Source organism: Bombina bombina, chromosome 8 (assembly GCF_027579735.1).
Source record: "Bombina bombina isolate aBomBom1 chromosome 8, aBomBom1.pri, whole genome shotgun sequence".
NCBI lineage: Eukaryota > Metazoa > Chordata > Amphibia > Anura > Bombinatoridae > Bombina > Bombina bombina.
In genome coordinates this window covers 111,579,507-111,594,436 of record NC_069506.1, presented here as the reverse complement: position 1 = coordinate 111,594,436, position 14,930 = coordinate 111,579,507, and the positions used below count along the sequence as shown (strand labels likewise).

The window sequence follows — 14,930 nt, the reverse complement described above, 5'->3', positions numbered from 1 at the left end:
ACAACTTTCCAATTTATTTCTATTATATTTGCTTCATTCTCTTAGTATGCTTTGCTGAAGAAGCAGCAATGCACTACTAGGAGTTAGCTGAAAGCCAATGACAAGAGACATTTTTGTGCAGCCACTAATCAGCAGCTTCTGAGCCTACCTAGGTATACTTTTCAACAAAGGATACAAAATGAGCAAAACATATTAGAAAGTTATTTCAAATTGAATACTCTGTCTAAGTCATGAAAGAAAAAAAATTGGGGTTCATGTCCCTTTAATCATATTGCCATGTAACATACAAATCAGACTTTGTTTTAAAGAACCTTGCTAATCTATGTTTTATTTGTACTCAAGATATTGTACAGATAAGAAAAGGAAGGAGAGTTAATAATGTATAGGGTAGTAACTATGCCTGTATATTCCTAAAATCTCTTAGACCATAGTATTTCTAATGCAAAAACTACATATATTTTTTCTGGATATTACAGTTTATAGACAATATATTTTTATTAGGTAGTGTGGACCCATTTGGGGTCTATTTATCAAACCTATAAATAGCAAATCATGACCGCCCTGCATGGCTAAATGTCGACAGGATACGCTGTTGGTATTTAACATTGCACAAGCATTTCACAAGAAATCCTTGTGCAATGCCACCACCTGCATATTCGCGGAAAACTGCTGACTCTTAACTACAGTTTCCGGTGATCCGGAGACTACGTGGGGAGATAGCAGCATCCGCTGCTTGGTAAATCTCCCCTATTGTCTTTACACATCAAATCCCACCTGCCTCAACAGCTAATAAAATGCAATAACTGGTAAATGCTGTCAGCAAAACCTGTGATGTTGGATAAAGGCAGAAGTTCAATATTCTGTTTATTTTGAGGTTTTAGTAACATTACATACTTAAGCATTTTGTCCTTTCAAAGAAATGTTATAATAAAGAGAGACTCAATAGCCCAGTATAATTTGCTAAGCAACTTTTGAACATTCATTGTGTTAAAAAAACGACTTTTTGTTTTTAAACACAGGGTCCTCTGCTCATCTCAGGATTATACACAGTTCGGTGTGTATGCACTTGATTGACATATGAAGCATATGCACCACAATCAGAAGGGGTTTTGAGGCTGGCATCTTCCAGACACGCCCAGTGTCATTCTTAAAAGAAAAATGTTAATTAGCCTTTTGTGATACATAATATAATTAGAAATGAAAAATTGATAACTAAAGAAAGCCAAAAATACTCCATGATATTTTTTTAAATACATAAATGCTAAAAGATGTAAAAATGAAACGGCTGGAATCTATAACGGGGAATTTAGGATCAGGAGAAGCTAGAAGTTTTAAACTAATTTGTTACTTCAGTGTATTCAAGGAAGAACCAATGGATGTAGAGTTGCAGATGAATGTTACAGAAATCTTGCAGAAAACATATGATTGACGGACACGGAAAAAAAAGTGCTTAAAGGGACACTCAAGTCAAAATAAACTTTTATGATTCAGATAGTAGTATTAAGACACTTTCCAATTTACTTCCATTATCAAAATTTGCACAGTCTTTTTATATTCACACTTTCTGGGGAACAAGGTCATACTGAGCATGTGTACAAGCTCACAGGGTATATGTATACTAGTCTGTGATAGGCTAATGTCTGTCACATGATACAGGGGCCGGAAAATGGGAGAAAAAATAAATTTGAAAGAAAAAAATCTACTGTTAATTTGAAATTCATAGTAAGTGTTACTGCATTTTATTTTTATTATGTACTTGTTAATTATGTAATTCCACTGCATTGAGTGGTCCTTTAAGCCAGTGATTTGCAACCTTTTTTTTGCCGTGGCACACTTTATTACATTAAAAAATTCTGTGGCACACCACCATCCCAAAATTTTACAAAATCACACATTGTAGCCTAATTCAGGATATATATACAGTGTATATATATATATATATATATATATATATACACACTGTACTGTGCTGTCATGCCATGCCTCCTACAAACTATACATGACATATTGACATTCATTCACAATCAATCATAATGATTGTCAGTCTGCCGCGGCACACCTGAGGATCTCTCACGGCACACTAGTGTGCCACGGCACACTGGTTAAAAGACACTGCTTTAAGCAACTAAACTCTGTTAAAGTGAAGGTAAACTTTGATGAACCAGTGCCCTGTTTTTAAAAATACTATTAAAAACAGGGGCACTTTCATTCATCAAAGTTTACATTTCACAGTTTTTGTAAAAATCCTTACCTTTTGTTCTGGAAGCCGCTCCAGCGCTTCCCCCGCCCGTCGCAAGTCACCAATGCAGAATCCAGCTTCCTCCGGTCACAGCCTGGCCTCAGACAATGTTTGCTCTGTGGAGGAAGCCGTGATTGGAGGAAGCCGGATTTGTCATTGGTGACGTATAAAGAGACTTGCTGGAGCGGCTTCCAGAATAAAAGTTAAGTATTTTTACAAACGGTGAAACATAAACTTTGATGAATGAAAGTGCCCCTGTTTTTAATAGGATTTTTAAAAACAGGGCACTGATTCATCAAAGTTTACCTTCACTTTAACAGAGTTTAGTTGATTAAAGGACCACTCAATGCAGTGGAATTACATAATTAACAAGTACATAATAAAAATACAATGCAGTAACACTTACTCTGAATTTCAAATTAACAGTAGATTTTTTTCTTTCAAATGTATTTTTTCTCCCATTTTCCGGCCCCATCAAACTATACCTTCACTTTAAATATAAAGCCCCTGTGCTAAATATTATGCATCCATGCGTACTCAGTGAGATAGTCTACTTAAGTGAAACCATTGTTTTTTTATCTTCCTCTATTCTTACTATTCCGAGGTTGTACTAAAATAGTGGAGTAAAGTAGATGTGGTCTGCATATTTAAAAAGGGATCAAAAGTTCAGTCGGGAAATTACAGACGCGTGAGCTTAAATGGGTATTAAAACATATTTGCAGTAAAAATTTTGTTAATTTGTTTTAAAAATGTTAAGACAGTTGCAGAGGGAATTAACAGTGTCAGTGTTTTCAGATGATACAAAATAAATTAGTGTAATACAGTTCCAACAAGATCATATTTCTCTACAGAGAGATTTGGATAAGCTGGGAGACTGGGTAGGTAAGTGGCAAATGAGATTCAATTTAGACAAATGCAAATGTATGCATTTGGCAGCAAAAAAATAAACACTAAATGGTGTTGTGTTAGATATATAATTAAATGAGACGTACCAAGGAGTTATTGTAGAAAACAGACTTGGCAGCAAGATGCAGTGATTACATTATACAAATATATACAGGGCCCATATAAGCAATTATTATGTTAACCCGTTTATCACTAGAACTGTACAAAGGACTTGATTAATGGAGGTTTCACCTACAGTGGTGTAAGGGGTTCTTTACAGTAAGAACAATAAGGATATGGAATTATCTAATGTGATTATTTTAACAAATTCAGTACCTGTTTTTTAAAAAAAGGCCAATTACTATGACTAGAGCTATTGGAACATGCAGATGTGTGACTTCTGTGTCTCTGTGAGCTATTTATTGACTCAAATTCAATCAATGAGTTGCATATTCTGTTGGCATAGAAAGATAGGTTCTATTAATTGTCTGAAGTCTATAATGTAAGATTTATGTTAAAATTAGCTTTATATATTTTTTGTTCCCATTGGAAATAACAAATACAAATCCAATATTTGGTTGAAACGAATGACCACATGAACGCTGGGAAAAATCTGAAACAATTATTTTTTTTGCCCATGAACATCTCTACTGATTTGTGTGCAAGTACTGTGCACATACTTAAGTGGCAGCAAAAAATAAAATAAGGAATTTGCTGCTCATAGAGGACTGTGCTGCCCACATTGTAGAACATGTAAATTTTAACCAATGAAAACAAAGGTTTTAAAACTAACATAAAAAAAGAAATATGCAGCACATATTCAATATGAATGCAGACAGTTCTGTAAAACAGCTATTTTCTTACTATATCTATTTTATTTGTTAAAGACATAACAGAATGTATGAGTAATACTCTACAATCTTCTGTTTCATTGTCCTTAGAAGGCTAAAACATTATTTTATTTTGAGACCTTAAAAGAATCTTCTCACACAAATATTGAACTTGGTGACAACCCAGACTACTACTGGCCTCTCTATAGAGTAGGTTGCCAACCCTCCCTTATATCCAGGGGTCACTCTTATTTGACCAAACTTTTTTACAGTCAATCAGGATCCCTTATTTATCTGCCCTTAAAACATTTTGATCCCTTTTTAAAACATTTAATATTGTACTCTTGTACTTGACTAGACTGTGTGAATGAAGATGATTTGAATCTTTGAATAAAGAATTGTTGTATGAAACTGTATTAAATTGAAAAACTAAGTGTATTTTTAGTAACTGCGGCTAATTCATTATGATCTTGCTGGCTCTTTAGCCAGGTGGTGGGGTTGGGGGGGGGGGGCAAGGGGACATGCACATTGTCTCTGTAATTTTGAATTGACAGAGAACATGAGAAAGTTAAAGGGGAGAAAAACAAGGAGTAAAGATACAGGACAAGACGGAAGTGCTGCTGTGAATGCCATTAGCCCTGCACTTCCTCTTTCAAGGAGCAATATTGCAGCATTTTCTATGGCGCAATGCTTATATTATAGTCATCCCTGCTGCATGTGCCTGACAGCCTGCACTGACGAGTCCCCCAAAAGGCCGGCCCAGTCACAACTGTGGGCCCTGCAACCCCTATAGTTACGCCCCTGGAAGCCATAAATGGTAACGTACAGCCCTCTAGTCATTAACTGCCTATCACATATTTTAGATGCATCCTGATTTGAAGAGAACATATTGTAACAATATATATTTTGCAAGGAGAACCACTCTCCTGTTTTTAACGTAAGAATACCTCCATAAAACTGTCCCTACTTATATACCACCATTGTTGTGTTTTGATTATGTCATGCTTTCTGTTGCTTCATATCTTGCATTACAATTAAATGTTATTTTGTGTATATATCACCTTTTCTATAAAGTAGTGCGCTTGCAAATTAGCTGTGACTCTCACTTTAAAGGAACACTAAAGACAGTAGAGTGGCATAATCAATCAATGTGTAATAGATAGACAATGTAAAAGCACTTAGTTTGAATTTCACATGATTATTAGATTTTTTGTGACAAATTGCAAAGTTAGTTTTAATTTCCTTCCCACTGTATCATGTGACAGGAATCAGCCAATCATAAAATGCATACATCCATTTTCTGTGAGTTCTTGCACATGCTCCGTAGGAGCTGCTGCCTCAGAAAGTGTGCATATAAAAAGATTGTGCACATTTAGATAGTGGATGTGAATTAGAATGTTGTTTAAAATTGTGTGCTCTATCTGAGCAATGAACGTTTATTTTTGACTTTAGTGTTTCTTTAACATCAAAGCAGAGCAATTTGTAGTGTTTTTTTCCCTTGAAATGTATTAAATCCCAAATCTTCCTTCCCAAGTAAACATAAACTGGAACAAAACACTCAAACCCTAAATGAAAAACAAAAGCCAGACATGAACCTTACTAATGTGTCCAAAATAAATGACTTCGCTATTATACAGTTATACGTTTTTTTTAAATGGTACCTAGTTTATTTATAGTCTTACAAATCATTTATTGTACCTTACTTGAAAAAATACAACATGGAGATCAAAAGGGAGTAACCACACAAGTTAGCAAGGTAATAAATGTCATTCTACGTCCTTTTGATAACAGATTTAAGGGTCCTTGATAGGTTGAGAAGCAAACGGAGAACATCTCAATATAAGTAATAGGCAGCTTAAAATGAAAATGATGCTGAAGAATTATTTAGTTCCTCTTCGTAAAGAATATTTCAGCTCCTGGGCCAGCCAGCAGCAGTAATAAACCATTTCTTATTTACAGTATTCCTTCCGAAGTTCTGCCAAGAGAAGAGGGGAAAAAAAAATCAGATTCAACTGCCCAGAAATTCCATTTTTAAATTATTTGTATTTGCTATGTCAGTTCACACAGGAAATGAATTAACTCTTTATATGCTAAACTGTATGATCTTCTGCTATTAAAACATAGGTAAATACTGTATCTATCCGCATTTGTTTCATAGAAAAATAACATTCCATCAATTAAAATCATGTCTGCATAATTCTTTGATGTCTTGCAAACAAATAAAACTTGTTCTGTCAGCTAATTCTTTGTTATTCTACAGATTGGAAAGGAAAACAGATGGAATGTACCATAATTAATATCTATCTTTCATTTAAAAGGTAATGCATGTTTAGAGGTATGCACTAGTTTTAATACAGAGGGCCGAATTATCAAGCTCGTCGTAAACAGCAATTATGAAGCAGCGGTCTTAAAGGGATACTAAACCCAATTTTTTTCTTTCATGATTCAGATAGAGCATGAGATTTTAAGCACCTTTCTAGTTTACTCCTATTATAAATATTTCTTTGTTCTCATGCTATCTTGATTTGAAGAAGCAGTACTGTAAGCTTTAGAGCCGGACCATTTTTTGTTCAGCACCTGGGTAGCACTTGCTGATTTGTGGCTAAATGTAGCAAACCAATCAGCAAGCTCTACCAAGGTACTGAACTAAAAATGGGCCGGCTCCTAACCTTTAATTACTGCTTTTTCAAATCAAGATAACATGAGAACAAAGAAAAATTGATAATAGGAGTAAATTAGAAAGTTGCTTAAAAATGCATGCTCAATCTGAATCGTGAAAGAAAAAATGTTGGGTTAGTATCCCTTTAAGACCTTTTGTGTTTGGGTGCACTCTAGTAGACTGGCATATATTCAGTTAACTTTCCATATGACTATCAGGACTTACCTTCTTCTATAAAAGACACAAACCAGCAGTATGATATACAAACTCCCAGAATCAATTAGATATTGGGATATACAAGCTCATGTATAAACAATAGATTTTTTGTATTTAAAAGTAGATAAAAAGCAACACTTTTCCTATCATTAGTAACAATGGCTGTTTCATCAGATGATACAGCAATTATTACTAAAGATGAAAACAATAGAGTCTAGATTATGAGTTAAGCTTGAACGGCATCTTGTGTTTTGGTGCATTCCCATTGCCTATACCTTTGTCACTCTGGAAGATTGTTGGATATTATGCCAGCTTCTTCCTTTCTTCCTTTTTGATTTAGAACCTTTGATCAATGCCTAACTGCATGGGGCTAAGAGGTGCAAACAAAGCAACATTTTGTTGGGACATTTCACATTGTAATTTGGAGATTGTTTTGTAAGATTGACTGATGGGTACTTACATCAGAGACAGGTAACACTAGTCTTGGATAGAGAGGGGAGAATGTTTTGCAACATTCAAAACATTTGTTCATTCTTTTCAAATTTCGATTGTTTGTACAACATTCTAACGCTTCCTTTAAATTTATTATTCAATTTGAATTATGCAATATTTGAATTTGAAAAATTTGAATCCATATATTTGTAATAGTATTTCTAATGCTCTTATAGATGTAATATTCAAATTATGCAATATTCGAACTAGAAACATTTGAATAAAGGTAAAGGTTTGAACTGTTCTCCGATCATCCATAATAAACACTAATAATTTTACAATATTAATTAAATATACTGTTTGCACAATAAAAATTTATTTTTAAATATTAAAAACAACTATTTTTTTATTCAGATATTCTTACTTTAAACTAGCTAAAATAGTCCCAGGACAATATATCTCAAAACACCCCAGAAGTGGGTGCTTTTTTCCTACAGTTCTCATGTATAATTAACATAGGGTTCCATGGGAGCACGCACACTTTAGCGCAATGTCAGTGAAAGAATGGATCGCAGACACGCGAGCAATGTATAAACCATCCCTGCTAGCGTGTCAGTTTTGGTGCTATGCTGAAGAAAGAATAATAGTAAAACAAGACATCCGTACATATTGAATTTTAATAAAATAATATGCCTAAGTACACTTTAACAGCTGTGCAGGCACTTTACTATTAGCTGTGCAGAACGATTTAAGAGTAGCTGTTCAGGACTCTTTAAATGTTGCTATAGCAACCAATTCCAATAGATTTTTCGTGAGCGAGCATTGAGGGGCTGTATCGAGATTTGATTGACAGCTAGCAGCCGTCTGTCAGTAAGGCACATGTTCAGACTCCCATCTGGTAATTGGGAACTGAATCGGCAAAAGTAATGGGCAGTGGAAGGTATATAAGTATTTATTCTACATTTAATTCATATATATTTGAAACATGTTATACACATAATCATTACAGACTATTGTTTATTCCTTTCATCAAAAACTATTAGAATGGCCCTTTAAGGCACTTTTGTTGTAGCTAAGTGATGATTGGACAACAGTTCAAACCTTAGCTCACAGAAAAAAATATTTTTGAGTGAGCGGCACAGTGTGGGGTATTTGAATTTTATATCTATAATAAAAAGTAAGTTATAGCGCATCTTCATTACAACTGATGAATTAAACTCCATCTAAAACATAACTAACATTCCAGATCTGTTTTTATAAAGGAGAGCGTTTACCATCACTTTAAGACACTATTAAATTCACTTATATTACCAAATTTACTTTGATCTCTTGGTATCCTTTGCTGAAAAGCAGATATACATATTCTCAGCAGCAATGCACTACTAGGAGCTAGCAGGTAAATGGTTGCTACACATATTTAACTCCTATCAGTGGCTCATCAGATGTGTTCAGCTAGCTCCCAGTAGTTCATTGCTGCTCTGGAACTGACTTTACCTATGTGTTTTACACCTTTGCAGCACCCTGGGAAGTACTTGCTACATTTAGCCACCAATCAGCAAGAGCTACCCAGGTGCTGAACCAAAAATGGGCCGGCTCCAAAGCTTACATTTCTGCTTTTCAAATAAAGATACCAAAAAGAACAAAGAAAAAATGATAATAGGAGTAAATTAGAAAGTTGCTTAAAATTGCCTGCTCTATCTGAACCATGAAAGAAAAAATTTGGGCTTAGTAGCCGTTTAAGGTAGTTTTAAATGATCCTGCTCTGGTCTGGTAGTGGGAGCGCGCTTCATTTAGTTCAATATCGAATCGCTTTTGAAAAGAAGACCTGATCAGAAAAGCCTGGAGAGGAAACAAGGTAAGTATAACTTTGGGGGCAAACATTTCTCAAATCCTTTTTTTTTTTAAGCTGTTGCTAAGATAATGTTATATAATTCTGCATTTTATGCTGAATTATGTAACATTATTTTTGACGTTTATGGTCCCTTTAAGTTAGCTGATTTTTAGGGGCTTGAACACTAACCTCTCCATCCATCTCCCTTAAGCCCTCTTCCCTTCTGAGACACTTCTGGGTTCCAGGGGTGTGATGACATCACTGGCTTCCCCAGACTCATAGGGTGATGCTGCACACTAGACATCCAGGGATTAGGTGATACTGCGAGGGTGGGGGGCGATCAGCTCCAAGAGCACCCCCCTCATGATGACACATGGTTATCATCCACAGTAAATACAATGGAGCTTGTTGCCCCGTGTTTATAAAGACCGCAGCTCCATAACTTGTCTGCCTGCTCTGAGGCGGCAGACAGAAATCAACCCAATCGAATACGATCAGGTTGATTGACACCCCCTGCTAGCGGCCGATTGACTGCGAATCTGCAGGGGGCGGTATCATGTCCACTGCACATTGATAAATGCCGACAGCATATGCTGTCGGCATTTATCGATGTACAGCGGACATGATACGTTACATCGTATCATGTCCGCTCGCACATTAATAATTTGACCCCAATGTGCGGATGATGACCATGTGTTTGTGCTTGTAACAAATTGTAAACATGGGCAAATATTCATTAGTAGACAAATGCCGAATATTCTGTTGTTTTTTGCAAAATTTATTAGTGTAAATTTGCAGCACACAAACATCTGTTGCAATTCTTATAATGGTGTTTTGCATTTCAATATTGAACATGGCTAACACACCGCCTTGTAGTCAGGTTTTATCTTGCATGCCCTTATCTGTTTCATTGCGTTTTCCAGAGCTATGCAGTTTTTACACATCTCAAGCCAAAATCCTCCCCCTTCTCCTAGAGAAAACCCTTAGAGACTGTGGTTTTTAAAATGCCTTCGCTAACTATCACTTTCCTTGGTTGTGTGCAGTTGGTTTTCTTTGAATTCTCTGTTTGTCTAAACCTTTGCTTTTGTGGCACACATGCAGGTCCCTGACATAAGCTTACGTCTTTATGCAACCTTCTAATTTGTGGTAACAGTAAATGAGTCCCAGAAGCTATTACCTAGGTCTAGGTCGATGTTCTTTGGTGTAAAAGATCTGTCCATCACGGCTCGCTCCTTCAGTATGTTATTTTTATAATCTGGGTAGAAAAATATTTTTATGAGAGACGTTATGATATATTTTTATCCATAAAACACATGTAAGTGCTATTTTTATATGTATCTTACCATCTTGTATAGCTCTGCTAGGGTGGCGGTGTTTACCCATAACATGACATTACTTATGTGATCACAAATGGTAAGTAATAGGCGGTGAATTGCTATAACACACTTTCATTATGAAATGTAAGTTATAATCTACAGATGTATACTGTAAAAGACATGGAATGCTGAGAAACAAATAGAATCTGTGTATTAAAGGAACATTGTACCTGAAATCTTTCTACCGTTCATATAATTATTGTATAGAAAATTAACAAATCTAGGCAAGTTTCTGTGTTTGCTTTTCCCCAGAAGTGCTCTGTATACACTGTTACCAATACCCAAGGGAACTCTGGGTAAAATATGCAGATTAGATAATATAATATCTCATGCTTATTGCTTCCAAGTGCAAAAAACAAACCACTTCTGGACAGCTGTTTATTAACTCTCATCAGCAGAAGGTATATCTAATTTGTATATCTTACCCAGAGTTCCATGGGGCATTGGTAACAATGTATACAGAGTGCTTCTAGTGTAAAACAAGTAGGGATACTATTTTTCTATACAATAATTCTACAGCTCTTACTTTTATTAAATGGAGGATATTAAGCTCACGCATCTCCAACATACTGTTTCTCAAGTACCCATATACAGAGATGGTAGAAGATCTGTTTATTCCAAGAAATCTGTTTGTGACAAGAGGTCACAATTTAAGGCTGGAGGAAAGGAGATTTATTCTCCTGCAACGGAAACGTTTTTTCAATGTAAGAGCAACTAAATTGTGGAATTCATTACCAAAGGAGGTAGTGACTGCCAACACCTTAGATACATTTAAAAATGGTTTGGATACATTTTTGGCTAGAAACAGGATTCATGGATACGATTGCTTGTGTTAAATGGGTCACCTTTTAATGGGATTAATTTAAAGGGACATTAAAGTCATAATCAGACATTCGTGATTCAGACAGAGCATACCATTTTAAACAACTTTCCAATTAACTTCTATTATTTAATTTGCTTCCTTGTCTTGTTATCCTTTGCTGAAAGCTTTACCTATGTAAGCTCAGGAGCAGCAAAGAACCTAGGTTCTAGCTGCTGATTGGTGGCTATATATATATACCATTTGTCATTGGCTCACCCATGTGTTTAGTTAGAAACCAGTAGTGCATTGCTGCTTCTTTAACAAATGATACCAAGAGAATGAAGCAAATTTGATCATACAAGTAAACTGGAACGTTGTTTCAAATTGTATGTTCTACCTAAATCATAAAATAATTTTTTGGGGTTTCATGTCCCTTAAAGCTCAACTGGAGTTTTTTTGTAAGTATATTAGATTTGTATAGGTTGAACTCGATGGACTTCAGTCTTTTTTTCAACCTCATCTACTCATCAACCTCATCGATTTATCAAAGGCTTTCGCCAACTTTTGAGCCCCTACGGCTGCAGGTTCTCACAAGAGAACCTGCACGCTGTATTTAACAAGCAGCGGTTATTGAACCGCTGCTTTTCTAAACTTTCGCCATTTCTAAAGTGGTCAAAAACAATCTCTGCGGTCTAATCCAACGAGGGAGATTGACAGCTCTTGCTTGTGAGTGATTGGCTGTGCACATGCAGGGGGCTGGATTGCACGCAAGCACAAAATAGCGCTCGTGTGCAATGCTGAATTCCGCCAGGGGAATTCAGCCCACCAGAGGCGAGCTGCGGTTGACAGGGGTGCGTATGTTCACCCCTGTCCGCCTCAGCTTGATAAATCGCCCCCTAAGTTACCACCTAACATTTCAAACAGCAAATCCAGCTATTTCTTTTGCAAAAAAGAAGCAGAAATGAGCAATTTCACATAAATTGTATACACTTCAGCTGGTATAACAAGTCATGGGGAACAGATGTTTAATGGGATTGTGGTGCAGTGATTGAGGAGTGAAAATCTGGCATATTAGCACTGTAACATCTTCTTGTTGGATAGTGTTGATGTGCTAAATCACATGGGTGCATGCAATAAAACTTGTCTGATATCACTTGAGCGTTAAGCAGTTGGTGCGCAAGTAGTGGAATTCTTTATGTAGAAAACATTAATGTGTTTCGGATGACTTGTTATAGTAGCTGCAGTGTAAAAAATATTTTTGTATATGAAATAGCTGTTGTGTAGGTTTTTTTTTTTCTAGCTGAAAACACAACCCATTAAATGGTCCGAGCATCAGGGAGAGCAGATGAATTTATATATTTTATCTTATTTGATTACACAAAGGCAAGTACAATTGAAAATGAACATGGTAGTATAAATATCTCAGCCCCCACCATTGGAGTGTAAATTATTCTGCATCTTTATCTTTACATAGCTTTAATATAGCCAATACTTAAGTACTGACATTTTCAGTAAAGTTGGAGATATAACAGGCAAAAGTAGCTATTTTAAATAACAAAAGAAAGGTAAGGGGGTTTTGTAAACAATTTAATACACTCCAACAGATAAAAAGAATCATTAAGAACACATTAAAGGGGGGGAAAAATCACTGTACAATGTCCATTTAACTAGTTCCCGCCGTTAGGACATTCCATGCCATCCTTACTGCGCTGGGCTTTAAATCCACTAGGACGGCGTGGAACGTCTTAGCCATTTAGCTGTATGGAATCCATAGCAGCTTCCTAACTGGGATATCAGGCTGGAAGGCGTGTCTAGCGTCATAAGCACTTCCCTCTAACCCGATCCCATCATGGAAATAACACGATTGCATGAAAAATCCTGTGATTTCAATTTTTACTTATTTGTTTACATCAGAACTTTGTTACGATGTAGACAAATAAGTCCAGACGGGAAAGGGATAATAATAATAAAAATGATAATAATGGTTTTCTTTGGGTCTTAAAAAGGGCTACATTTTACAACGGTATTTTGGATTGTTCTAGAGGGCGGGCCACTTGTTATGCAAGTGCGATGATCATGTTAATAGATTGCGTGTTATTCTTTGTGAAAGCTCAAACTTAATATAACACTGCACGTAGCTACTAGTATTCTTGCAAATAAACCAATTATGCTTTGTATAATGTGATAATCTGTACAAACACTGCTGCTATCTAGTGCACAAAAGAATATAATATTTTAAAAGCATTTATGCAAAACTGCTGCCATGGAGTTCAACTGACACATTAAACACTCCCTACCTAGATATGCTCTTCAACAAAATACATTTGATAAAAAAAGTAAAATATATTTGTTTATTTTTTTTATTGTACACTCTAGACTGAACCATAAAAGAAAGATCTTGGGATTTGTGTCCCTTTAATGAAGATAGTAAAGAATAAATCAAGTAATAAAGGCCACATTATGTTGACATTTCTTCTTGATGAGTCTAATTAAAAATAAACAATGTTTTAAATTGAGTCATATTAGATTTAGTTATTCAGCATAATTATTTATGCAAATGTATACTAATTAGCATGTCTGTGGGTTTTTTCTCAAGAAAGGTGACAGCCCTATATACCAGTTCTCGTCTCACTACCCAGAATGCCTTGCTGCTGTAGAGATTGTGACCCAATAACCACATGGGAATTAGCTCATTTGTATTCTCTTGTTATCTAGATGTAAATGCTAAAACATTATACAGAAATTAGACTGTATGATCAGCTTTTTATAACTATTAAAGCTATACAGAAATTGCCTGCTTTCTGACCATATTGATTTGTTAGGTCTATAAGGGAAGCAATTTCCTTAATCTGTACTGATTATAAGTTAGATTACAAATGGAGCGCAAAAATACTAGCGCGATTGTCAACAATAGCGCTTTTATTTTTGCGCTATTATTAGAAGTTGAAAGTAACATATTATTAGCACTCAACTAAAAAGACATCTGGATGCTGAATAGCGTAAGTGCGCTAAATCACTCACATAATAGGCTACTATGAGGGTGCAATGTACAACTCTTTTTAGCTAAGCCTAGGGTGCACTAAGCCAAAGGTCAGATAGGGGAGTTCACTTACTTTTAAACTCTGATTTTGTATTGAAATATAAGATAAAAACATTTCACACATACCTACATATGTATACACACAAACACATATATACAGATGTACATATATACATACACACATACCTACATATTTATGCACACAAACACATATATACAGATGTACATATATACATACACACATACCTACATATGTATGCACACAAACACATATATACAGATGTACATATATACATACACACATACTTACATATGTATACACACAAACACATATATACAGATGTACATATATACATACACACATACTTACATATGTATACACACAAACACATATATACAGATGTACATATATACATACACACATACCTACATATGTATGCACACAAACACATATATACAGATGTACATATATACATACACACATACTTACATATATATACACACAAACACATATATACAGATGTACATATATACATACACACATACCTACATATGTATACACACAAACACATATATACAGATGTACATATATACATACACACATACATCTACACTTTACT

General features: G+C 35.4%; 1 protein-coding gene across 1 annotated transcript in view; it reads right to left on the bottom strand.

The window, feature by feature from the left end:
- Positions 1-5,591: 5,591 nt before the first annotated feature.
- MXRA8 (matrix remodeling associated 8) overlaps positions 5,592-14,930 on the bottom strand; it is a 60,302-nt gene continuing 50,963 nt past the window's right edge. The window contains exons 9-10 of the mRNA XM_053690515.1: positions 10,270-10,347; positions 5,592-5,929 (exon numbers count right to left, since the gene is read on the bottom strand). Of these exons, the coding sequence (XP_053546490.1) occupies positions 5,904-5,929; positions 10,270-10,347 (104 nt within the window). The 3' untranslated portion in view covers positions 5,592-5,903. The remainder of the gene's footprint in view (positions 5,930-10,269; positions 10,348-14,930) is intronic.